The sequence below is a fragment of the Carettochelys insculpta genome, chromosome 1, assembly GCF_033958435.1.
Source record: "Carettochelys insculpta isolate YL-2023 chromosome 1, ASM3395843v1, whole genome shotgun sequence".
Classification (NCBI taxonomy): Eukaryota; Metazoa; Chordata; order Testudines; family Carettochelyidae; genus Carettochelys; species Carettochelys insculpta.
Genome location: NC_134137.1, coordinates 279,687,737 through 279,712,026, shown reverse-complemented (window position 1 = coordinate 279,712,026; position 24,290 = coordinate 279,687,737). Strand labels below are relative to the sequence as shown.

The window sequence follows — 24,290 nt, the reverse complement described above, 5'->3', positions numbered from 1 at the left end:
CTATGCTCCGAAGCCTGGTGGCTGTGCTGCTGCTGTAGCTGCTGTGCTGCTTTAGATGCCTTGCACCACTTGGGGGGTGGGGGGTGGATCTTTCTGAGTGGTGAGGCTGACGCTAGGGTTGATTTTCTTTGTTAAAACAGCCTAAAGCACAGGTTCCCAGACTGTGAGTCAGGGCCATGTCTTCATGGGGTTTCCAAGGCTGGCTTAGACTCACTGGTGCCCATGGCTAAGCAGAAGCTTGAGAGCTTCAGCCCTGGGCAGTTAGGCTCCGGTTACAGGGCTCTGCCTGGGGGTGAAGCCCTTGGGCTTTGGCCGTGGCTCTCCCACTTGAGGTGAAGAGGCTCAGGCTTCTGTCCCCCTGGGGTCTGTTGCCAGAAGGAGGCTGCAGTGCAATGAAGCTTGAAACCCTCAGCCTGAAGCATGTCATGAACCCAAGATCCAGCCCTCAGCACCATGCCAACTGCCCTCCCCGCCAGACCTCAGAGCTGCCCAGAGTGCCCTGCCTGGTGCTCCAGCAGAAATTTAAAGGGCCCAGGGCTCTGCTCACTGCTGCTGCCTCAGAAGCAACAATGGTGGCCACGAGCCTTGCACCTTTTGAATCGCTGGGCTCTGGGCACCTGCCCCTTTTGCCCCCCGCCCCCACATCGGCAGACCGACCCATGTGGCCAAGCTGGGTCTGGAAATAACAGGGCTCCCTCTCCTTGTGAATGCTGCCCAGCAGCTGAAGAAACAAATGCCTCACCTGATGGCCTCGGCTGGAAGAGAAAAGGGCAAGCAAGGAGGGGGCAGGGAGAAAGTCCTGGGCAGGCGGAGTCAGCCACGGAAGGGGCAACAGGAGGAATAAAGAGGAGAGTGAGCAACAAACAGGGCAGGTGGGTCAGCTTTCTAAAGGGATTTAATAAATTATGATAGGAGATGCACATCTCCTAGAACTGGCAGGGACCTCGGGAGGTCATCTAGTCCAGTCCCCTGCCCTCCTGGCAGGACCAGGCACCATCCCTGATGTCTATTTACCCTGGTCCCTAAAGGGCTTCCTCAATGACTGAGCTCACAGCCCTGGGTTTAGCAGGCCAGTGCTCAAGCCACTATCCCTCCCCTGCAATGCACCTACAATGCAGAGCGGTGTGAAGGGGGGTTCTCAGATGTGCCTCAGCAGATGAGGTGTCTAGCTCCAGTTGGAAGTGACTTAACAAGCAAGTGAATTTAATGCCTGCGCCTCCCTTTCCTCGTGCTGCCGTAGCAGACATTCCCAGACTCTGCGTTGGGGTGGGGAAGGCACAAGGTGGCTAGTTCAAGTGCTGTGGTGCCTGCTCTAGGTTCTGTGGTTAAATCAGTGGGGAAAGGAGAGCAAATAACCAGACATGGACCCTGTTGCCTACCAAAGCCTGAAATGAGTCAGAATCAAGTGGCTTATTTGGAGAACTGTCCCTTGGAAAACAGGGTTAAAGGAGGGCAACTGGGCTACTTAGATTGTAAGCTCCATAGGCCACCTGTGCTCTGTGTTTGTACAGCCCCTAGTGCCGGAGGGTCCTGAGCCATGCTTACTGCTCCGACACACAGTGACAATAAATAATAACGTGCTTTGATCCCAGCACAGGTAGCTGGGCTTTACATTTGCAGCAGTGGAGGTGGCTGACGGCAGCACAATGATTCTCCTTTCTTTCATTTCCTGCTTTTCTAGAAAATGGGGCCAGAGAACGTGGGAAGGGAGCGTCCCACTGGCCACTCCAATCCCTTATGGTTGAACCTGGCCATAGCAATGCAATCATAGGGTGACGTTCATGTCGTAAGAACATCAGAGCGACCAGATTGGGTCAGACCAACGGTCCATCTAGCCCAGTGTCTTGTCTTCTGACAGCGGCCCATGCCAGGTGCTGCAGAGGAGTGAACAGGACAGCTCTCTCTCCAGTCACCCATGCCCAGCTTCTGAGAGAGGCCAAGGACACCATCCCTGCCCTGTCAGTACACAGGATGCACTCAAAGTCTAGGCACCAGCTAAGTTCCACGTGCCCTATTTTGAGGACTTAACTGGGATGTAAAAGATGCCTAAGCCACGGATGGGTCCTCTGCCCAGGCGTCGATTTCACCCACGCGGAAGCGGAACTGGTTAAGTCGGCTGCAATGCACCAGTCAGTGGGAACCCTCAAAGGTTTCATGAGCTCCTCTCATCTGCCCAGGACACGCTCAGATCCGCACGTTCAAAACCAGCCTCCTGTGTGGACGGTGCAGATTTGGTGACCCCGCAAGGTACGTGCCGGACAGTGACCCCGAGGCTTTAACAAGTCAGCTATGCCTAACATCACACACTGCTGCAGCAAGGCATTCAAGTGCACACTGCTGCAGACACCAACCATGCAGCTGTAATTTCCTTCCTCCATTAGCAATGGGTACAACGCTGTGCTGGCAGTACTAGAAGCCAGGCTAAATGCAGGACCCACACCACACAAGCCTTTGGTCTGCCTTGGCATGAGGCTGAGCTTTCAGAGGATGAGAAGCAGCAGCAGACGCCTGAGCTCCTCACCCTCCACCCTTGCAATGGGTCTGTCTCCCAGCCTCAGCACTGTTCTCGCGGACGCCTTCATTTCCTTGCAGGCTTCATTGCCCAGCCCAGCCCAGCCCATGGCCTTGCCGGTGTAGCTCTCTGCCACATAGGAACACGCAAGGTGAAGCCGCTCACCTGGCTCCCTACTAAGATTGAGATTCCCCTTTTCCTTGGACAACTGACTTTGCCAGCAGGATGCCAGTTATGATCCCTTTGTCTCTGAGCTCGCCCCTTGGGATCCCCCACTTACAGAACGAGGAAATAAGTGGATCTCACTCACCTCCTCTCTGTCACTTCTGCCTTTCTAGCTCTTTTTGGATTCAGTCCTGATCCTGTTGTTCGCAGGGAGATGTTGATTCTATTACTGAGCCGAGCTACTGGTGCTTAGGCTCCCTTGTCTGCCTCCCCCATTTCCAGCTGATGGGGAGAAGGTAATAGCCGCAGGCCTTTCCCATGCTCCTCTGCTCCTGATTTACTCTTACCATGTCCCACGGGCAGTCATCTACACCCATGCCACACGCTGCCAAGTCAGGATGCTGGGGACTTACACACACGCCTTTTGCGCTGGCCCCAGCTGGGGCAGGGGAGCAAAGGCTTTTGTAATTTCATGGCTGCAATCGCATTCCATGCTTCTGCACCTCTGTTCCTGTCGCACCAAGGCTGCATCAAAGAAATTGCTGTATACAGTCGTGTGCTGGTCCCCAATCCAATTACCATGCGCCTGTGATCCTTTGCCTGGGCCAGGCATAAGCTATGCTTCTTGCTGTCTAGCTAGTCTGAGAGTCACTGATATGAGGGATTTAACCTTCTCCCTTGGAGATGTCCTCTCTGTACAAACCTTAGTAATGGTTTAACCCAGGTCCCACTACTGTCAGTGGGTCAGCTCCTCCCAGTGACATCTCCAGGGACCTGAATCAGGTCCTGTGTAACTGGGAGGGAGGGAGGTGAAAACCGCAGAACCCCTGCAGGCTGTAAATCCCACAAGAGCATCTGGCGAACTCCTTGTCTCCCCTTTCCCCACACCCCAGCACCTCACTCCAGCCGGTGGCACTCATTGGCTTAGCAGCTCCTGCAGCAACAAGACAGGACGGCCAAAGGAGACTTACCAGTGGGACAAAAATTCATCCTGAGACCTGCTGAAAGGAGAATTCTTTCAACAGCCGTCAGTTTCTCTTCCCCCACGGCTCTTGTGGGTGCTCGCCAGAATTAGCACAACTTCAACCCCGGAGCTAGAACTGTGTCAGCTGGCTGGACTGCCGTCTAGCAGCTCCACCCCCATCTCCTCCCCGAATTGCTCATATTGGTGAGTGCAGCGATGAACTCATGTGCGAAGGGTGCGCCAACCCTTGCTGGTTACTTTCTAAAAATAAAATGAACCAAGCCACCAGCAAACACTGGGCTGCTTTAACAGGAGCAGCTGGCTAGGTCTTTGCTGGGGGCTGAGATGAAGATTCACTGTCTCCTGGTTTGACTCACCAGGGCGAGATGAAGAGGGAAACTGAGCGCTCCAAGAGCCAACTTGTTTAGTGGATGGTGTAAGGCTGGGAGAAAGATCTACCCCCTGCCCCTGCTCTAAGCCACCCCTCACCCAAAATCAGCAATAGGCGGTGGGTGGGTGAGAGTTCCAAAATGGGTGAGTGCTGGTCCTGCAACGCCCCCTGCTGACAGCCTCAGGACTTGTATCCACCCTGGGCTGCTGTCTTCCCCCACCAAGCCAGCAGCCTTCTGGGCAGGCTCCTCAGCAGTTTTGGCCTGGGTGGTGGAGCGTGAGCTCCCTTCTCACCCTGAGAAAGGCTCCCTCCCCTCTGGAAGCCTGGCCCTGGCAGGGCAGCGGAGGGAGCTTGCCTGGGCCCTGCTTGTGCCTGTCTGTTCTGGAGAGAAGTAGAGGATTTTAGCCACCAGGCTGTCAGTGTCAAGCTGTCTCCTCCCCTCCCCCTGCCCCGGAAGGTTGCACACTTCCCTTTGAGGTAATAATCGCAGAGTTGCCACGTCTGTTGTCTGCTGAATGCGATGTCCCTGACACAGTTGGGGGTGGGGGGGAGGGGAAGGGCACTGCATCCATAGGGGGGAGCCTGGCAGCTGGCATCCCCATTCTGATCCTCTTGCAGGGCCAGCGGCTCCCTGGGACTGACAGTTCAGTGTAGAAGCGAGCTGGTGGCCTGGGCACAGGATTGCGCTCAGTTTCTTCTCTGTCAGGCTTATGGCTGAGGATGGTGAGGCCAAGCACAGTGTGCCAGGTGTCTGGCAGGTGTCTCCACCACGCAGTCCTGCCAGAGCACCTCACTCCTGCTGTGGAGTCCTCCCTGCGTCTTCAGCAGATCCCTCTGTGCCCCTGACTCCAACCCTGCAGCCCCCGCTGCAATTCCTGCCCTGAGATCACCCCTGCTCTGCCTGTGCACGTCCCTACTGCACGCTGTGCCATTACAGTTCTGCCTTCCACCAGCTGTGCCCAGCCCCCTTGCGACTGCATTAACATAACCTCTCTTGAGCTGCCTGCAAAGCCAGTTCCCCTGTCCCTGCCTGCCATACTCACTGCACCGTGCACAGGGTGGGCCTAAGGGCTTTGGGGAGGCTTTGGAAGATGATTCCAAGGGGCAGCCTCAGAGCTAATTGGCTCATGCTATATAAAAAGAGCAGAACGGAAAACTCCTCGGGTGCTCCTTGGGCTCCCACAGCCCGGTGGCTTGGGCTGGACTGTGCACAGCCCCTGCCATCAATGATAGTTTTTTTGAGGGAGCTGGAGGACTGGGGCTCTCTGAGCAGGAAGGGAACTTGGGGCAACTCAGGTGGGGTCTGAGTCCTGGCCCCAAATCCAAAGCCCCACAGCTGTGGGTTACAGGCACCACAAGGACTAACCCCAAGCAGGCACATGAATAAACATGATTTTTAGGAAGAAGCAGTGACAGTTCCCCACCTCCCCAGGCTGACATGTGAAAGGCCATTTTCTCTAGTCAAACGGCTGGGAACTTACTGTTGGAGCTTTTATTCAATGCAAGCTGAGATCTCCAGGTCCCCCTCACCGGGGGGGAGGGGGCGCAGGGGGGAGCCACTGCACAAGACCCACATGTCAGTCCGACCTTCAGTACACTCGAGTCCCACAGGCGCTGATCACAAGCCTCATTCAGGGCTGCTCTCCAATCCTGTGTCATAGAACTGGACGGGGCCTGGAGTGCTCGTCAAGTACAGTCCCCTGCGCTCACGGCCGGCCCTATATGGCCATCCCTGACAGGTTGTTTTTAATCTATTTACTGCAGATCCCTAAACAGCCCCCTCAAGGGCTGAGCTCCCAACTCTGGGTTTTGCAGGCCAGTGCTCAAACCACTGAGCTATCCCTTCCCCTCCCCAAGCTGCTCACAGCTCTGCCAGTCTGCTTCCTGACCTGCGGCACCCCTTCCGATCCCAGTCCTGGGACCCCACACTGCTCTTCAGAGGTGCCTCAGCCCTGGCCATCAGCTCTCCCTTCTCTTCCGCAGCTATAACAATGCCCCTCACTTTTGCCCTGTGGTGCCCCTCACCAACTCAGCCGGGGTACCCCTCTGCCATCCCACTTCCAGGGCCATTCCTCGTTGGAGGCGGCCAAGCTTGGGGAAACCTCTGAGGTCTATGTGATGCAGCCTAACAGCCAGGGATGACTGGAACCCCCCTCCACACACACATTGCCCTAGTGACCCTATGCCTGAATTCCACCCCGGCGAAAGGAACGCCTCGGTCAGTCCAAGCCCACAGAGAGCAAGAGGTGAAGGAGGAAAGAGCCACAGGCGGGAAGGGAGGAAGTCAAGGAAGGGAAAGAGCAGCAGGCAATGGATGGGAAGGTGAGGGTGGGTAAGGGAGGCAGGCAAAAGGGGAATAACCCTGGGGCTGCTCTTGGCCTAAGCTGGGGCTGGAACCCATCTAGCTGCCCAGGCCTGGCATGCAGTCCAGGGTGCCCCAGTCCCATGGGGAGGGGTGCGTTGGAGGAGGCTGCATCCCTCCTTGGGAAGTAATTGCCTTTTGAGCCCTAGGTACGTGTCTCTTTCCCTGGGATGGGTAGGGAGAGACACCTCTCGCTCAGCTCTCTGTGGCAGGGTGCAAGATCCCTCTCCCCCTGATCTACTCCCTTTCCCTTGCCCATCACAGGCCTCTCCATGGCTTCCAATTCCCCCTTTCCCCATGTCTCTGTGCTGGGCTAGGAGTTCCCTTTCCCAGTCATTCCTACATCCCCCAACTCTGGGAGAGCTCCTTCAGTGTGTGCTCTGCTGAAGGGTGCTGTGCCCAGCATGGGCAGCTGTCCAGGGACAGCAGGGCAGGGTACGCTGAGGTAACAGGGAAGGGCTGGGATAACAGTTGAGCAGTGGGGTAGAGTGACATCTGGTTTGGCAGGAAAGGGGAGTGATGTGGTGATTCAGGCCATCCCTTTCCCTAGCCTTTGCAGACTGGGAAAGCCTCATATTTGAGCCCCCATCTCCCGCACAGTCTGACCCTGCTCCCCTTTGGGTTTGGCAGCAGCCCTGCCTCCTCTGGGTCACCATGCTGCGGCGATGATGCAGCAAGGCCTTGGTGAGCCTGTACACATTCCTTCCTCCTCCTCCTCCTCCTCCTCCCAGCTTCTTCCTCAAACTCTGAGAGAAACAAGACATGCTCCTAACATACAGGGCAGCAAACCCTGGCCAAGACACCCCAAGGTGGCTGGAGAGGGGCACAAGGTAAATCACTGATAACGAAATCTGCTGAAGTGGGTCTTTGCCCACGGAAGCTTATGCTCCAAAATATCTGTTACTCTGTAAGGTGCCACAGGACTTCTTGTTGTTACTGATGACACAGCTGGTCCAGGACATAACCCTTTTCTGCCTATGGGTTTCTAAGCCCTAGGCACCCGGACTAGTAGGTCTCCAGGCAACTGATGTCACCAATTTCCCTACTCTAGGGTGGGCCTTTCTTAACACAGCTTTGTTTGCCTGCAACCATAATGGTCTTTTAGCAGCTTTTACAGGGTGTAAATTTCAAAGTTTTGAAAACGTTTACAAGTCAGTCATTTCACCTCATGGAACCGCACTGGCTGGCTGTCCCCCACCCCTCCTGCAACCACCTTATTGTTCACCAGCAGGGCTGGGATCTTTTGATCCCACAGCACAGTCCTTCACCCCAGAAGTGAAGGCAGTTACTTTCTCAGTGGACCTGCCACTAGAGGGGGATGGAGACACATGCTTTGCCAGGGGGTTTCCCAGCTATTTGTTAGACAGCAGAGGAACTGTGAAACACAGGACTCCTGGGTTCTGTGACCTTTTTGGGTCTTAAGGGAGTGGGCTGGCTGCATATGGTATTTGCTATTCTTTCTGCACGTCAGAATGTATAGCAGGGCTGGCCAAACGGCAGCTTGCGAGCTGAATACAGCTATTTTACGGTTAAAATGTGGTGTGCAGAGCCCTCCCCCCACAACCCCATTCTGCGCCTACCAGCCTGCAATGTGGGGAGCTCAGGGCCTCTAGGCTGTGGCAGGGAGCTTGTGTGTGTGTGCGGGGGGGTGGGGGGGGTGGTTCTGCCCTGTGTGGCGAGGAGGCACCTACTGTGGCTTCAGGAGGACTGAGGCTGAAACCCCAAGCCCCAACAGGTGTGCCCTGCAGGCCTGAAGCCCTGATCCTGGGCTGACGTGTCCTGCTGGGCTAAAAGCCTCAAGCCCCAGCTGGTGCGCCTGGCTCTCAAACTGCTAACCCCTGCTTTATTTGAGTCCTTACATTTTCACTGAATGGCTCACAGCCTAGCTCTCCGTGGAGTGTGTGTGTTTTCCAAACTAAGCTAATTACCCCTTTTATTATAGAAACACATTCTTACCAACCAGCTGAGCAGCCCTTGGTTAAGAAAAATGCAAGTGGGTTGGGTGAAAGGGAAGCCAAGGAGCACAAGGCAAATTGGCTGGAAGGAGTTTGTAATGATCTGATCACTTGCAGTTATGTAATATTGCCGCTAGATGTCTCTGTGGATTGTATAAAGGTCCAGGCAGGGGCTGATCCTTGGAAAGCGAAGCCGACAAAGCTGAGACTCAAGCTGCGCAGAAACCCAGTGGTGCGGTAGTTGTAGCAGACTTGTTTAGTAATGTCTCCCGTTTAAGATGGACTGGGACTCCATACAGCATGAAGACAGCAAAGGAGGCCCTTAGATCCCTCAGTGACAGGCACAGGATAAGAAATCAGCTGAGACAGCCTGATCTTCCTCTAGAGCATCTGGTCTCAAACCGTGGGTTGGGAGCCCAAAGTGGGTTGTGATACTGTTTTAATGGGGAAAACACAAAGCAGTCAAGTAGCACTTTAAAGACTAGCAAAATAGTTTATTAGGTGAGCTTTCGTGGGACAGACCCACTTCTTCAGCCCGTAGCCTGACCATCTTTCCCTGATCAGTGAAGCCAACAAAATGGTTTTCGTGAAACAGCCTAAAGCAAAATCAACGAGAAGTGGCATTTATAAACTAACCTTATAGACTAACAGATATTTTGGAGCATAAGCTTTTGTGGGCAAAGAGCCACTTCAGCAGATGCGTCACAAAAGCTTAGGCTCCAGTAAATCTGTTAGCTTATAAGGTGCCATGGGACTTCTTCTTGTTTTTGCCACTATAGACTAACACGGCTACCCCTCTGATACTTGTCAGCCTAATGCATGCATTGTTAAACTGTGGGTAAGGACCAGTTTTCCCTGTAAGCTGTACACTTTAGAGGGTGCCAAGGATGGCTTATAAGCTTTTGTGGGCAAAGACCCGCTTCAGCAGATACATCTGCTGAAGCAGGTCTTTGCCCACGAAAGCTGATGCTCCAAAATATGTTAGTCTCTAAGGTGCCACAGGACTTCTTGTTGTTCTCGAAGCTACAGACTAATATGGCTACCTCTCTGGTACTTGTCAAGGATGGCTTAGACTTGCTTGGCTCTAGGGCTGAAGCAGAAGCCTCATGTAGGGGTCAGCAACCCCCCAGCTCAGGTGTCAACAGTGGCACATGAGCCGATTTTCACTGGCACATGAGGTGGGAGCTCAGCCTCGTACCTCCTTCCCCACGCAGCTGGGAGCTTGCTCAAAGCCATACCACCTGTGGATTAACAAAAGACCAGCTAGTGCTGCCAGCGACCACCTAAACGGCAAAGTTCTGCTTCTTGATTTATTTGTGAATGAAGCTGTTGTAAGTGGGACTGTTAGTGACTTTAAAAAGTATCACTGGCACTCAGGCGATCTATAGAGGTCAAAAGGTCAAATTTCAGCACTCTGCCTGACCCTTGGCCCAAAGGCTTCAGCCCTGAGTGGTGGAGCTCAAGTTCCAGGCCCTGCTTGTGGCCGAAGCCCTTGGGCTTTATTTTTGCCACTCACATCCCCTTCCTCCCCTCTCCACCTGGAGCGGAGAGACCTGGGTAGGCTCAGGCTCCTGTCCCCTTCCCAGAGCTGTGCAATAACTGTTGTTGTCAGCTGGGGGATGCAGGGCATGAAGTTTACTCACCCCTGCTCTAGGGGAAAGGAGATGGATAGGAGACTTGTCCAAGCTGAACCATCTCTTCTTCCTCCATCCAGAGTGGCTGCTGCTGATCCACCTCCAAGTGAATCTGAGGCTGCGGGTGCTGTTTCTGCACAGCACCAAGCCCGGGCAGAGCAGGTGAGGAAGGCTCCAGGCAGAAGCTGAGCAGAGGGCAAGGCAGAGTAGCCGTAGGGATGAGGCTGCTTTCCTGATTCTAGGAAGGTTCCTCGTTCAGCTTTCTCTGCGATCCTTTGTCCCTCTCCTTGACAAGGCCCTGAAACCATTCAGTCTGGAGCCGGCTTCTCCTCCGGCACTCACAGCAGATTGCCACGTCTGGTGACTCCTCCCTGCACCCAGCGAAAAGGAAAGAGAGCTCTGGGGAGGCCGGGATGCAAAGGGGACTCTACCCTCTGCAAAGACGGGGGAACGGTGCCTCCTCCTCCCCTTTCTCCACCTTAATGTAACCCCAGTCTGGAAGCAGCCCAGTGCCCTCTGCTTCTCAAAGGGGGCACAGAAAGTGTAGGAAAAGTGCTTGACTCATCGGGGGCAGGAACTGCTTGTAAGCGGCATGCGCCGGAGCGTTGCCAGGTGTCTGGTTTTGAACTGGGGTGGGGGGGTGAACAGCGAACCCATCGGTGTGCAGGCAGCAAGTGGCCTCCACCCGAGGGAGGGAAGAGGGGGCTGGAGAAAGCAGCCCCTGAGGCTGGAGCCACCCGGAGGAGCTGCAGACAGAGAGCGGTGGCTGGCTTCCAGCTTGGGCTCTGAGAGGAATGTGCTGCCTGGCGGTGGGGGCGAGGGGGGAGAACCTGTCTGCCCCTCCTTCTGCCACTGCCTGCACAAAACTCTGTCGTTCACGCACTCTAGTCTAGGGCTCTTGCCCCCACCCGTTTCTAGGGCTCTGGCGCCGCAGGTTGGCGGGGGAGCTTTTACCTGCGGGAGAGCCTCACATGACAATATGCCATTGCACAACCCTACACGCAACAGTGCCCACGTGTGGTACGACAGAGGGACTTCTCCTGTTGGCCAGTCAGGTTCAGGGCCTACGTTCCCACTAAGTTTTGCCCCCACGCACCTTCCCATGAAGCCCGGCACAGGGGTCCCTGGCTGCAGCCAGGAGAGATGCCTTCCCCCAGGCCCCACAGCTGCTGCTGCTGCTTGCCGGCCCGGCAGGCAGCAGCAGCAGCAGCTCTGTGCTGGGGCCAGTATAGAAGGTCTGGCTCCTAGGCAGGGGGACCGCAGGGCTCTGCACACCATGGAGCACTGCCCCAGACAGGCAGGCACCAGGCAGCCTGCTCAGCACCACTGCCCTGCAGCTGCCCAGATACGCCTGAGTCCCACTCCTCTAGTCCAGCCCTGAGTCCCCCAGCCTGGAGCTACCTCCTGCACTCCAAACCCTCCCCCTGGTCCCACCCCAAAGCCCACCCCCCATCTCAGACCCTGCACCCCAATCCCAGCCCTGAGCCCCTCCCCAAATCTGGAGCCCCCTCTCGCATCCCCAGCCCCTCATCCCTGGGCCCATCCCAGAGCCTTCACCCCCTCCTGCAGCCCAACTCTCTGCTTCAATCTGCAGCCCTCTTCTGTGTTCAGAATCCCTCAGTCCCACCCCCGGCCTGCAGCCTCCTTCTGCACCCCAATCCCTTTGTCCCGAGAGTCCTTGCATCCCAACCCTCCGGTTCAACCCTCAGCCCTGTACCCTCAGCCCTAACCCAGAGCCCACACCCGCAGCTGGAGTCCTCCCACCCCTGCACCCCAAACCTCAGCCCCAGCCCTGAGCTCCCTCCCATCCTCAGAAACGGCTGGCCCCACGCCTGTGATAATGATTTCTGTTACGTGCACAAATATGGAGGCGATGCGTCATATACCACCACCACATCAGTGCACACAACAAAATTCATTCCGCTTAGGTGTGGGCAAAATTAGTGAGAACGCCGATCAGGTTCCTCTGGGGAACTCCAGTGACTGCACGGTGGCCTTGGCACAGGATTACGTCGCAGCTCCGATCTTCAGGCTGTGTCCTGGAGTTGGTTCCCAAAGAACTTCCATTTAGACCACCTTTTATATAGTGAAACTTGAAGCCTATTTCACCAATTATTTTTCTGAATTTTACTAACCAATCCTAGCCTATTGTCTAACCAAATATATTGATTTACACCTAGCAACATCAATTAAATAGCAGATGGCGATCAGACTTGATGACCTCCCAAGGTCCCTTTCAGTTCTATGAAATGTGCGTGTGCACAGACAAACAATGGAGGAGTGGGGACCATAACAATAGGACAATTAAGAAAGGAGGATTTCACAACCCCAGCTACTGGTAAGTAGTTTCTGGTCAGGCTGAATGAGATCAAACTTCTTTAACCATCTTAAAATCTGTTTCTATATCTGGTGATATTGGGTGCTATTAGGACATGGTCTTCTTAACAGCTTGATATTAAACAATATCAGTGTAAATAGTCTCAGACTGAGGCTACAGCTACATGACAGCCCTATTTTGAAATTTATTATATTATATTATATTATATTATATTATATTATATTCTTGGTGATCACTCAATAACAACTAGGACGTCTTCATATCACCCTACTATTTGTGAGTCCATTGATGGCTGATCAGCTTAATTCTGGAGCCAGAGATCTTATCACAGAAAAGGCCGGGGTTGGTAGCTGTTGAAGGGGCATGGGGCAATTTTTGATTCGCTTTTCTTCTTCTCCGCCTCTCCTCCTCTGCACGGTGGCAGGACCTCTCAAATCGCGTCACCCCCTCACATATTATATTATATTATATTATGTTATATTATATTATATTATATTATATTAATTGCTTATTTCAAGATAAACCAACCACACACAAAATGCATTTTGAAATAGCACCCAGCTTTTTCGAAATAGCATAACTGACTCCATAACACTATTTTGAAATAGCATTTCCAGGGGTCCACAGCACTGTTTCAAAATAATACCATTGGAGCCCATTATGGCCTATGTGGAAATAGGGCTGTGTCTACACGTGCCCCAAACTTCGAAATGGCCATGCAAATGGCCATTTCGAAGTTTACTAATGAAGCGCCGAAATGCATATTCAGCGCTTCATTAGCATGCGGGCGGCAGCGGCGCTTCGAAATTGACGAGCCTTGCCGCCGCGCGGCGCGTCCAGACGGGGCTCCTTTTCGAAAGCACGCCACCTACTTCGAAGTCCCCTTATTCCCGTGAGCTCATGGGAATAAGGGGACTTCGAAGAAGGTGGCGTCCTTTCGAAAAGGAGCCCCGTCTGGACGCGCCGCGCGGCTGCAAGGCTCGTCAATTTCGAAGCGCCGCTGCCGCCCGCATGCTAATGAAGCGCTGAATATGCATTTCAGCGCTTCATTAGTAAACTTCGAAATGGCCATTTGCATGGCCATTTCGAAGTTTGGGGCACGTGTAGACGTAGCCTAGGTGTTATTACTCAGGGAATGAGGTTTACCAGAATCGAAATAATGCACCTGCTATTTCATATTTATTTTGGAATAGTGCGTGTGTCATTTAGATGCTGCCAAAGTCATTTTGAAATAGTGGCTGTTATTTTGAGGTAAGAGAAAGAGCAGCAGCCATTAGCTGAGAAGGAGGAAGTCACATCCTCAGTCCACCTCAATTGCAAAAGCTCTGCACCTAAGAAATAAAATTGTTAGTTGTTAAGGTGCTCCAGGACGGCTTGTTATTTGTTTGTTTTGTTTTTGTGTTTGTTTTGTAAGCTACTCTCACTGTTGGCGGTTGCCCATCCCTGACATAGGCTTTAGGTCTTACCATATGGCTACAGGAAATAAACCTTCTCCTTTCATTACACTGGCCAGCTGTGTCCTGGTTGCCCCAACTCTGGCCACTCACTATGGGGCCTGAACCCTGCAGCGCCACGCTCAGGCAGGCAGGCTGCATTTCAGCTTCTTCCAGTGTGGCCCTGCGGGTGAGTCCCTGGAGAGGTGGGATTGAGCTGGAGGGAGGCATGGAAAGCAAGTAATGGAGGGAGTGGGGAGGGTTGTGAACGGGGTTGGGGCTTTGGGGAGAGCTGGGGCAGAGCTTTGTGGAAAGAGGTGGGTGGGGGCAGGGCTTGGGGAAAAGAGGTGGAGCAGGGCAGAAGTGGTAGGTTCCCAGCAGTTACAAAGTTGGCAACCCTAACGTGCGTTCGTGCACGCCCCGCCTTTAGCAGTGGCTTGGACTGCTGAGGGAGGGGGGACTGACGTGGAGAGTTAAGTAACTTTTTGTCTTCCACTTCCTCCCTCCCCACGATCTGCTGCTCCCTTCCTGCAAGGTTTGACATTGCATTTGTACAGTCTTTCTTCGGGGCACCTGAGAGCCTTAGCTCTGCCTGTCTTCTCCTGCCCCAGGAGCCGCCCTCCTCTGTGAGGCCCGAGAAATGCAGGCCATCAAGTGTGTGGTGGTGGGAGATGGGTACGTATCCTTCTTTTGGGGGAGGTGAGGGCGAGAAGGGGGAAGGTTGGATCTGGGTGAAATTTCACCTTCTTTGCCGTCGCCTTCTTCTGAACTGCTTTTGCTCTCCCTGTCAGCGGGTCGTGCGGGAGGCAGCCTGCGCCAGGGGCTGTGCATTATGTCGGGGTCGGGGAAGGGCACTTTCCGGAGCAGGTGGAAAGGCCCCGCTGAACGATGACCTAGGTGTAGATCTGACCGACCTCCCTTAGATCAAGCTGTCACCACGACAGTGCTTGCCCTGCCGCAGCTCTTGAGGGTAGAAGGGGAGTCAGGTTTAAGGCACAGTGGGGGAGATTGCGGTTTCCGTTCTCCTGGGCCACACCACAACCCCGCCCCCTGGGGTAGGGGAGAGGAGGGGAAGGACTCACACAGGGCTAGTGCCATGAGTGCCCTTCTGTGGATCTCAGAACCCACACGAGCTGTCCAGGGGGTCAGTCAGTGGGACTCCGAGGGACACAGCAGATATTTGCTGCCAAGAGGCACAACGTCCTCCTTCTGCCCCAGGTGCATGAGGCAATGAAATCCGGTCATCTGCGTGCACTCTTATGCGTTGCCTGATTTAGCCACTGCTTAGGCAGCATGCACCCTGCTGTCGGGGGCGGGGGGGAATTGGCCCTGCTGAGGCCTTCGCCAGTGGCCGCTTCCTGAAGGCAGTACCCAGGGCAGTTGGGAGACAAGCCACCGAGGCTCAAGGGAGCTTCTTGAGGCCCCTGCCGAGTCTGGCACTGCAAGAGTCAGTTGCAGGCTGGCAGCTGGTGATGCTTTTATCTGGGGTAGCTGTCGGGAGCAGATGAAGTGAGTTGGCAGAGGCCCTGTGCCCCTCAGTCACTTCCTCCTGCTAAATGGCCCCAGGAGGAACTTTGCAAACAAGCGATTAAATTATAGAAAGCACCTCGGAGGCCGGGGCAGGCGGCGAGGGTGGGGGAGGGCCAAAGAAATACAGCACAAACCCCAGACAAATGTTAGTATGTGTCAGGAAAGTACCGTAAAGACCAGAAATTGAGGGCTACAGAGCCTTGCCTGAAACAACGTACCCAGGAAACACTCTGGGACTAACCCCACGGCTGCCTCCAGAACCTCTCACCCCTCCAACACCACAGCAGTGCTCTGCCCTATAACTCTACCAGCCTGAGCCCCCTGCATTACTGCTGCCCCTACAAACTCCCCCGAGCTCTGCTAGTCCCAGGTCCCTCTCCGTACTCAGCCCCCAGCACACGAGCCGTCCTCCAGAACTGCTAGTTCCATTGCTTCCTCCTCTAACCCCATCAACCCCACAGCCTTGCTCACAGCTCTGCTTCCCCTCCCCTCTGGAGAGCTGCCCCCCACCCACCTCTGCTGAGAGGGTGGGGGGAGAGAGTCAGGTGAGGGAGGGATTGAGGAAAAGGAGAAGCGAAAGGTAGAAGGACAGAAATGTGTGTGGCCACGTACAGCCACTCCGGTTCCTCCTGAGTCTTCACAACGCAGCAGTGGGGGCTGTGAATCTGTGACTCACCCATGCTCGCTCTTGCCCCCTGGCCACCTGGCAGAGTACAGTCACTAGGAGCTGGGAAGAAAGCCCCCCACAGGAGACTTTGGGGGTGAGACTAACGTGTTGTGTGTGGTGAGAGCAAGCCCACCCGTCTCCCCTGCCTAATAATCACACCTGATTTCTCATCAGCTCCTCACAAGGCTTTAAGATGCTGCCACCCGCCTGGGAGGCAGGTCACTCTCGTTATCTCCATTATCTCTACAGATGGGGAGACTGAGGCACTGTAAAGTTGTGTGACTCCCCCTAAGTTGTGTGACTTCCCCTAAGTTGTGTGACTTCCCCTAAGTCACCCAGGAAGGTCAAGATGGTAAAGGCCAGTTCATTGATCTTTCCCTTGTTTGTCTTGGCTGTGAGTCCTTTCCCTCTCTTTAAGCTCTTTTTTTCCTTCTCAGTTGGTTGCCTGGCCCCCCACAGAACCCTTTTTGTTTTGGACAGGAAACGCCAACACCCAGGGATGGTGTCTCAGGTCCCAGTGGCATTTCTGGACACAGAGAGCATGACTTCTCCCACACAGGCCAGAGCTCAGTGGTCCGAGCCCTTCGTAAGGCTTTAGGGGTTCCTGCCTAAGCCCGGAAGTCTGCACAGCAACGAAACAATCCGGCTCTGTGAGCCTGGCAGGGGCCAGCCGCAGGTGTCTAGTTGCGGTGTTGACATACCCCCATATACAGGAAGTCAGGCTAGATGAGCTGGTGGCTTCTTCTGGCCTTAACGCTTAAGTGGGAGAGAGCTTTGGCTGCTTGCGTAAAGCAGCCTCGCTGCCGACAGCCCAGCCAGTGAGGGCCGTTTCAGCTGGACGGAGTGTGTAATGACTCTGGGTAGGTAGGCCCAGGAAAGCCAACATGGCATGGACAGCGTAAGGTGTCCTTTACTCAGCACTGCTGCTGTGTGGTATAAGAGGGTGCTGTCTTGTTGGGGCTGGCATCCGGGCAGCTGTAGGCTGTTACCCTGCATTGCCACTGCTCTCTGAAAGAGATGCATACATCCCGCCACTTCCTGTGGGAAATTCTTTGTTGAGAAACAGCTGCTGTGCTCCACCCCAGAGGGGCTGCATTTCAGCGGAGTGATTGCTGTGTAAGGACTATAAAATGCCTTAACCCTCAGGCTAGGAGGCACTAGAACACTGTAACAAGGTAACATTTTTTCTCCTTCCCTCTCCTTCTTGCACTCTAACCTGGCTGTGTAGTGACTGGGGCTGGGAATCTGGATTCTCTGGTCTTCCCCAGCCCTCTGCTATGTCTGGCTTCCTGGCCAGGGCGGGGGATGCTGATATTCCCCAGCAAGACTCACAGTAACAGATCTTGGGTGTGTGCCACGGAGGGGAGGATTGCACCCCATCCACAGCCAGATGTGACTCTCGCTCGGCAGGTAGAAGAGAAGGTTTATTAGTCGACAGGGACACAGCGTAGAACAGATGTGTCAGCACAGAAACAGGAGCAGTCAGTACAATCCGTCTTGGGGAGAGGGGGCCCAGAGGATGGTCCCGGAGCCAGGGCCCTGGCCATCCTTCCTCCCTCTCCAGCCAGACGAGACTCAACAGCTCAATTCCAGTTCAAACCAGCCAGGCCCGTTCTCCATCCTTTGTCCTGTTCCCTGGGGAAGAAAGGTGTCACCTGGCTGCCTAAGTTACAAAGAGCCTGGAGGCCCATTGTCTACATGTGAGAAGTCATCACACTGAAACCCCCATTACCACTATGCACTGATGCTGTTCCTAGGGAAACTGAGGCACCCACCTTGGTTTACTAAAGGCATCAGGAAGCACATGCAACCCAGCCAAGGGAATCAAACCCTCACACACCTCACTTTGTCACTGTGTGTTTTCTGTCTCTTTCAGAGCCGTGGGTAAAACCTGTCTCCTCATCAGCTATACCACCAATGCCTTCCCAGGCGAATACATCCCCACTGTGTGAGTATCCGGCAACCAGGGCTGGGGGGCCAGGAGGAGAGCAAGCGAGAGGGCAGAGGGGCACAGCCTTTGGGAGGATCAGCCGTCTGCACCCACAGTTCTGTGTCAAATTTCCACACTAGAAAGCTAATTGGCGTGAAGGCCCTGGGGCTGGCTGGCATCTGGCTAATCCCAGCCTTCAGGTGGCCAGCCGCGAAATAGGCCAGGGGCTACTTCATCGCAGCCCCATGGCCCCTTTGCACCAGCAAGCCTGAGCCAAAGGGACCTCAAGGCAGACATAAGCCTGCCACAGGGGATGTCAAACCTGGCACCGAACCAACTCCGCTTCCTCAGGTGCAGCCCTGGCTGTAGGCTCAGGGCAGAGGAGATGAGGAGTGTGTCCAGGCAGGCAGGCGCAAGGCCAGGACAGATCTGCACCATTGCAAACTCCCATGGGTCACTGAAGTAGGGGTGCGATTTAGGATGGCCCCAAGGGCAGGTCGCTACAGCTCTTGATTAGGCCCAGAGCAAGCTGATGTCCCTCTCCCTGGGCACCCCTGGCGTGTATGTGAGCACATGCCCTCGTTCGCAGTGACGAGAACCTCACTGCACCAGAAGTCCCACTGAAGTCACTGGGACCCCTCCACCTGTGTGGGAGGGGGGAAGAGTGTCAGAATCTGGCCCTTAACTTCCTGCTCCCTGGAAGAGACAGGTGCCTGTTGCTTTTATAACACAGTAGCAAAGCGAAGCATCCTGGGAAGCTGGAGATAAATCCCTGTGCAGACTGGGCTGGCAGCACCTGAAACCCTGGCCATTGGCAGGGTCCGTTTACGCCAAGCTTTTGGCCATGGGATGCCGGTCTTCTTGGCAGCCAGCTGGTGCTGCGGTGCTGTCACTGCCTGTATGCCAGAGGCTGCGGTGTGGATGGCCGTGCAATGCCTTGGACCTGCTGGTTTGTATCTAGGACCCCTGCCCTGTGTCCGGAGAGAGCAGCCATTTTGTGCCCTGAGTTGAGGCAGCCTGTCCCAGAGGAGAGCTGCGCGCTGTGCGCTCCCTCACGCGGACTCTCCTTTGGCTCCTTCCCTTCTCTTTAACCTGAGAGCTTCTGTTTGCTCTCTATGTACGGAAAACTAAAACTCGCATTCGGGGCGGGAGGCCGACAGGAAGCACCTGCGCGGATGGCACTGTCGTCTGAGCCGTCAGCGAGCCTGTGTCCCAGCACGCTGCCGGGGGCTGCTCTGCCCCAAAACATGGGAGCCTCACTGGCTGCAGGCACTGGAGCTACCACAGCACATTTCGTAAGAGAAGGGGAGCAAACCTCGGCGTCCGCTTGACTAAATCCATGGGGGCCTGGCAGGCTGCACGGTCCTGAGTGGCACAGGGAAGGCTTAAGAGGGCAATCTGGCTCCTAAACAAAAGGGTGCAGATGACGGCTTGGAGAGCACAGAGCAGAGGGCTCGGGAAGGGGAGCTTCCTGGGAAGGAAGAGGTTGCGGTTCACAGGCGGGATGGTGCCCCAAAGGCAATGGGAGAGGCTGGAGTCGGGAAGGAATGTGGGCTATGGGAGGGGGGTTTCTGCGGGATGGGTGTAGGCGCATGGTGAGCCTGCAGCTCTGGAGCACTACAGGGGTGTGTCTGTGTCCCCCCCCACCAGGTACGTGAGGCGGAGGTGGCCGGTGGCATGGCCTCGTGCCCCTCAGTGCTCTTCTCCCAACTCCCTCTCTGTGCATTGCAGGTTCGATAACTATTCTGCCAACGTGATGGTGGACAGCAAGCCTGTAAACCTGGGGCTGTGGGATACAGCTGGGCAGGAGGACTATGACCGGTTGAGGCCCCTCTCCTATCCACAGACGGTGGGTCGCTCCTTATTCTGCCCTTCCGCCCCACTCGTTGCATCCAGGGCGTGTTCCCTTGGCGACATCTCCTTCCTGTGCTGGAGGAGTGGGACCTGCTGTTGGCCTGTGATGGAGCTAGGGGTCCTCTCTGAAGTTGCCCCTTTCTGAGAGCTCACCAGCTTCTGCAGACCCCACCCCCCTTATTTGTCTGCTCTGAATCCAGGGGTCAGTCCAAAAGGATGAGGGAAACATGGGGAATATTTTGGAGCTCCATCTACATACCGTACGGTATCACTCAGCACTACAGTGATTCTCCCTGGGTCTGAAAGACTGAGGGGATTTGCAAATGAGGTAGGGAGGCTGTGATGTCTCCTTGGGTCCCTGCTGTGAGCCTGGAGGGTTCTGGGACCATGCAACAGAACTTCTCACCCTTAAACAGGGTCTGACGGGTCAAGGGAGGGTGGGATGGGGGTGCACGGCTCACACTCCATCCACAGTCACAGAACAGCTGGATGCGGCTGCTCAAACAATCAGCAGAGAAATAGCTAATTATGTTCATTAGGGCCATCAGTAGGTTCCAGAGTTAGCACGCATCAGATTCAGAGTCAGAAGACAGCCCTGCTTCCATTCACGTTGAATGGGTTTGCTTCACAGCTTGGAAGGGCTAGAAATGCAAGGCCTGTTCTGGCTCTTTTTAACGTTTTTTTAACATTTAAATTCTGATGGGGCCACCAGAGAGGTGTCTTCTCAGCACCCGAGTACCCACCTGGTCTCCCTTCTGCGTTTATAGTGACTGGTTTGAATCTGGCGCCACCTGGGCAAAAATCAAAACCGCCCCCATCGGATGGTTGTTTGGGGCGTGGGGGGAATGAACGAGGGAATGTCATTCCACTTCATAGCAGGGCAAGAGTCCACCTCACAGACGCTCCATTGCCACATCTACCATTGTTTGGGTCCCTTGTTAACACTCTCAGCTTTTACCAAGGTCTGACTGGGCCAGGAGACCAAACAACCTTCTCTTCCCCGCAGTGGCTCACAGGGGTCAGGGCCGAGCTGTGCAGACTGGGAGGCGCGGAGGGAAAGTGCACAGTGCTGTATTTTTTTCCGGAGGGGCGGATGACAAGAGAGCTGGACCCCCCAGCGCTGTCACTCCAGCACCTTTCACCAGCCTGCCCCTCTCCGAGCCTGGGCAGAATGCTCCAGCATGGTACTGGCAGGGGCCCGCCTCACACAACCTAACCCCACAATGCTGCTGTGTGCCCACAGGACGTCTTCCTGATCTGCTTCTCTCTGGTCAGCCCGGCCTCTTACGAAAACGTCCGCGCCAAGGTAAGGTCATCGCGAGTGGCCTGCAGGTACCTCTCTACAGAGGCAGAAGGGGCCTGTCCGACTTGCCCTGCACAGCTCCAGGAGCCAGCGGGAGCCAGTGTGTGAACGCGCAGTGGCCTTGAAAAAGCTGCACTTGGGCCGTGAGCGTGGGCGGTAACAGCTGATGGATTATCTGGAGCCTGAGAGCTGGTTTTCCTTTGTGCCTCTCTCAAGAGTAGCTAGAATATTGGCCTCCCGCAGCCTCCGGGTCAGCCTAAGAGAGATTAATGAACAAAACAGGCTAGATTGTAGGGCCCACCAACTGGGTTGCTCCAGGACATGAGAGCAGGCAAGACGCTCTTCTCTGTTCCCACTGGGGTGCCTCGCACCCCCCGCCCCCACACACACAGCCTGCGTGTTCAGAGGGCACCTTTCAGCCAAGGACAGCTCAGCACGGCTCTTGTGCCTGGGTAATTTATGGGGCATGAGGATCTATTCCCCCCATGTTCAGTTTATGGGGGAGACCAACAGGGTGTTTCCCCCCGACAACTTTCAGCTGCCCCGGAAAGGGACGGGAGGCAGCTGAGGCCACAACCTGAGGCTTTTGTGTAGCACGTGCCCTTCATCATTCTGACGTGTCAGCCCAGGGCGGGGAAGGAAGTCCCACTGTGAGCTCCCGTGTTGGGGCGTTGCCTCTGGATCCCACCAGGGAGCTGGATGGCGTCTGGCCTGCAGGTGGCTAGACTGTCAAGCAGGAGAGGGCGGGAGGAAACAGTGGCAGCTGGATTTATTCGGTGTGTGGGCGTGTGTCTTTCTCTCGTTCCTCCCTGCCCCGGCTCTCAACCTGCCCGTAGTGGTTCCCTGAGGTGCGACACCACTGCCCCAGCACCCCTATCATCCTCGTGGGCACCAAGCTGGATCTGCGCGATGACAAGGATACGATCGAGAAGCTGAAGGAGAAGAAGTTGTCGCCCATCACGTACCCACAGGGCCTCGCGCTGGCCAAGGAGATAGGTAGGGGAAAGGCCAGACCGGCAACACGCTGACACCACGGGGGGAGATGACAGGGGTTGTGTGCCCTCCGCCAGCCTGGCGTGTGCTTCCTGGGCAGGGCCTGGGAGGAGATGGGCAACATGGGCTGGATCCCAGGCAGCTGTGGTGGGAGCAGCTCCCAGGCCTACCTCTGAGGGAGTGTGGAAGAAATGCCAAGGGGTGTATGCCAGAGCAAGGCGCCGGGGATTCAGGGAGGGCAGGCCCAGGCTTTTCTTTTCATGACACCCTTTGTCAGGGAGTCCCACCCTCAGGGTATTGTCTTCCACCCTTTTCCAGCCAGGATCTCTCGCCAACCCATACTCCCGCCCTGAGCTGTCCCTCCCCCGCCTCTCCGAGCTGGTCAGGCTTTGCTGTGAAAGCCACAGCCGCTCTGTAGCCAGCACCCTCCTCCCCAAGTCCGGATGTAGGAGGGACAAGGAAGTCTTTAACTCGTCGCAGAGAGACCCAACCGCTGCTTCCTCTTCCTGCCCCCGTGCTGTGGAGTTTGTGCAAGTGACTCGGGGAAGATGGTAGCTCTGCCCCACCCTGTTTTGTTCAGATCTGAGTGTCCGTCTCTCTCTGCTGTACCGTACAGCTTCCTCGCCCTAAGCCTGAGACACGGCTACGTGAGATGAAGGGGGGAGATGCAGAGGCACAGGCTAGGGAGACATTAGATGTTTTCAGCTGACCTTTCACAGAAGAGGGGGCTAACCACAAGCACTCACCCCCAGCTAACGCCTGCTCACCACACGGCACTCTCACCACCCCCTCTCAAAGCTCCGCCAGCCTGGACCCATATCTTGACAGCCCGACTGGGGCTGGGGAGCCATCAAGTCTGCCTCCCATGGCCGTGAAGCAGCTGTGGCAGGGCTGGGGCCATGCACCTCTGCACCTCAGGGGTCTCCCCTGAAAAATGGGCCTAGGAACGCTGCCCTGCTGCACAGGGGTTGACAGGTCACAGACTGAGGCGCTCAGCCTCTGCTGTGAGGAGGGCCAGAGCAGACAGACAGAGCCAGAGAGACGCAGCTATTCTGGCTGGCAGTGGCCCCCCAAGATTTCTTCATCAATGGTGTCTCTTCTGCAGGAGGACCTTCACAGTTGCAGGGCTGGGGTGGGGACAGCCTGGATCCACCCCCTTTTCCTCCCCCGTGATGGCGCTGTGTTTTCCCCCCCGGCAGATTCTGTGAAATACCTCGAGTGCTCGGCGCTGACGCAGCGCGGCCTGAAAACGGTGTTCGACGAGGCGATCCGAGCGGTTCTCTGCCCCCAACCTACCAGACCGAAAAAACGGGGGTGCAGCCTCCTGTAGGGCTAGGTGAGAAGGGCCCCCTTCCCCTCCAGCCCCCAGGCTGTCGGCACAAAGGGGATTCAGCTCTGCTGGGATCCCCTCGCCCCTTCTCTCCCTTGAAAGGACCCTGATCCCTCTGGGGAGGAGCCCTCTGCCCTGAAGAAAGACCCCCTTGGAGGACTCCCCTTGCTGCCATGCCACTCTCCTCCTGGACTTCCTGATTCTACCCTGAAGAGAGGTTGCTGCTGCCGGCTTCCCCCGTTGGGACCCCAAAACCTGCCTCTGACCTGGTAGCTCAGTGCTGCCCTGGAGGCTGGGGCAACTTGTCATGGAGGGTTGTGGCACTTAAGTCCCTGCCCTTAAAAATCAACTCAACGCACAGAAAACTGCAGAAAGCCCCTCCCCTTGCATTTTTCCTGCTTGGCCACGAGGGGCTGCTTTGTCATTGCCCATCACCAGGCAGCTGCTGCCTCACCTCCTCCTTCACATTGCTTCCCCTGCTCTTCCCCCTCCCCACAGCCACAGGGCGGCAGGAGGGGCACAGAGTGGCCAGGGAGAGGAGACAGCAGCAGGCCAGGTGAAGGAGAGAAAAGGCATTCTTCCCGCCTCACGCCACAGCTGAGCTGGGCTGGGCTGGATGGCTGCCTGAGGTGAGGAGTCCAGGCTGGAAGAGGCCAAGTTGGCTTCACAACCTGCCTCCTCTTGTCCTGGACACAGCTACCAGCCCCACCTCCCGGCTCACTGCTGATGCTGGGCTCTGCCGACACCGCTGAGGTTGAAGGTTTCAGCACCTGGGGCTGGTATCGCTTGGTGGTCATGGCCCTTGTTTGTTTCTGCTGCCTAGACGGACCAGTGTGAATCTGTAGTGCTAGCACGTCCATTTGCACAACCTTCCCCCCTTCCTGTCCAGTTCCAAATAGGGAATGAGAGTTAATAAACCGACTGTACCT

At 55.6% G+C, this 24,290-nt stretch overlaps 2 protein-coding genes across 4 annotated transcripts in view; one reads left to right on the top strand and one right to left on the bottom strand.

Moving 5' to 3' along the window:
• Positions 1-3,714, bottom strand: part of CYTH4 (cytohesin 4) — a 23,841-nt gene extending 20,127 nt beyond the window's left edge. Inside the window, exon 1 of the mRNA XM_075008640.1 lies at positions 3,649-3,714. Coding sequence (XP_074864741.1) covers positions 3,649-3,667 — 19 coding nt within the window. The 5' untranslated portion in view covers positions 3,668-3,714. The remainder of the gene's footprint in view (positions 1-3,648) is intronic.
• Positions 2,203-24,290, top strand: RAC2 (Rac family small GTPase 2). Of its 3 annotated transcripts, XM_075008659.1 has the most exons (7): positions 14,290-14,429; positions 17,828-17,899; positions 19,613-19,730; positions 20,979-21,041; positions 21,875-22,034; positions 23,231-23,367; positions 23,464-24,290. In XM_075008659.1, the coding sequence occupies exons 1-6, from the start codon at positions 14,395-14,397 to the stop codon at positions 23,359-23,361; spliced, it is 579 nt and encodes a 192-aa protein (XP_074864760.1). In that variant the 5' UTR covers positions 14,290-14,394; the 3' UTR covers positions 23,362-23,367; positions 23,464-24,290. The 3 variants fall into 3 exon arrangements, with proteins under 3 accessions (XP_074864768.1, XP_074864760.1, XP_074864754.1); XM_075008667.1 differs by lacking the exon at positions 14,290-14,429 and adding an exon at positions 2,203-2,247 and having other exon boundaries at positions 23,231-24,290; XM_075008653.1 differs by having other exon boundaries at positions 23,231-24,290.

What these genes read in the sequence shown, in the direction of transcription:
- RAC2 (XM_075008659.1), top strand. Translation starts at nt 14,395, where the DNA reads ATGCAGGCCATCAAGTGTGTGGTGGTGGGAGATGG. An exon ending in TGTGTGGTGGTGGGAGATGG is followed by an intron (nt 14,430 to 17,827) that starts GTACGTATCCTT and finishes TGTCTCTTTCAG; the next exon opens with AGCCGTGGGTAAAACCTGTC. An exon ending in GGCGAATACATCCCCACTGT is followed by an intron (nt 17,900 to 19,612) that starts GTGAGTATCCGG and finishes TGTGCATTGCAG; the next exon opens with GTTCGATAACTATTCTGCCA.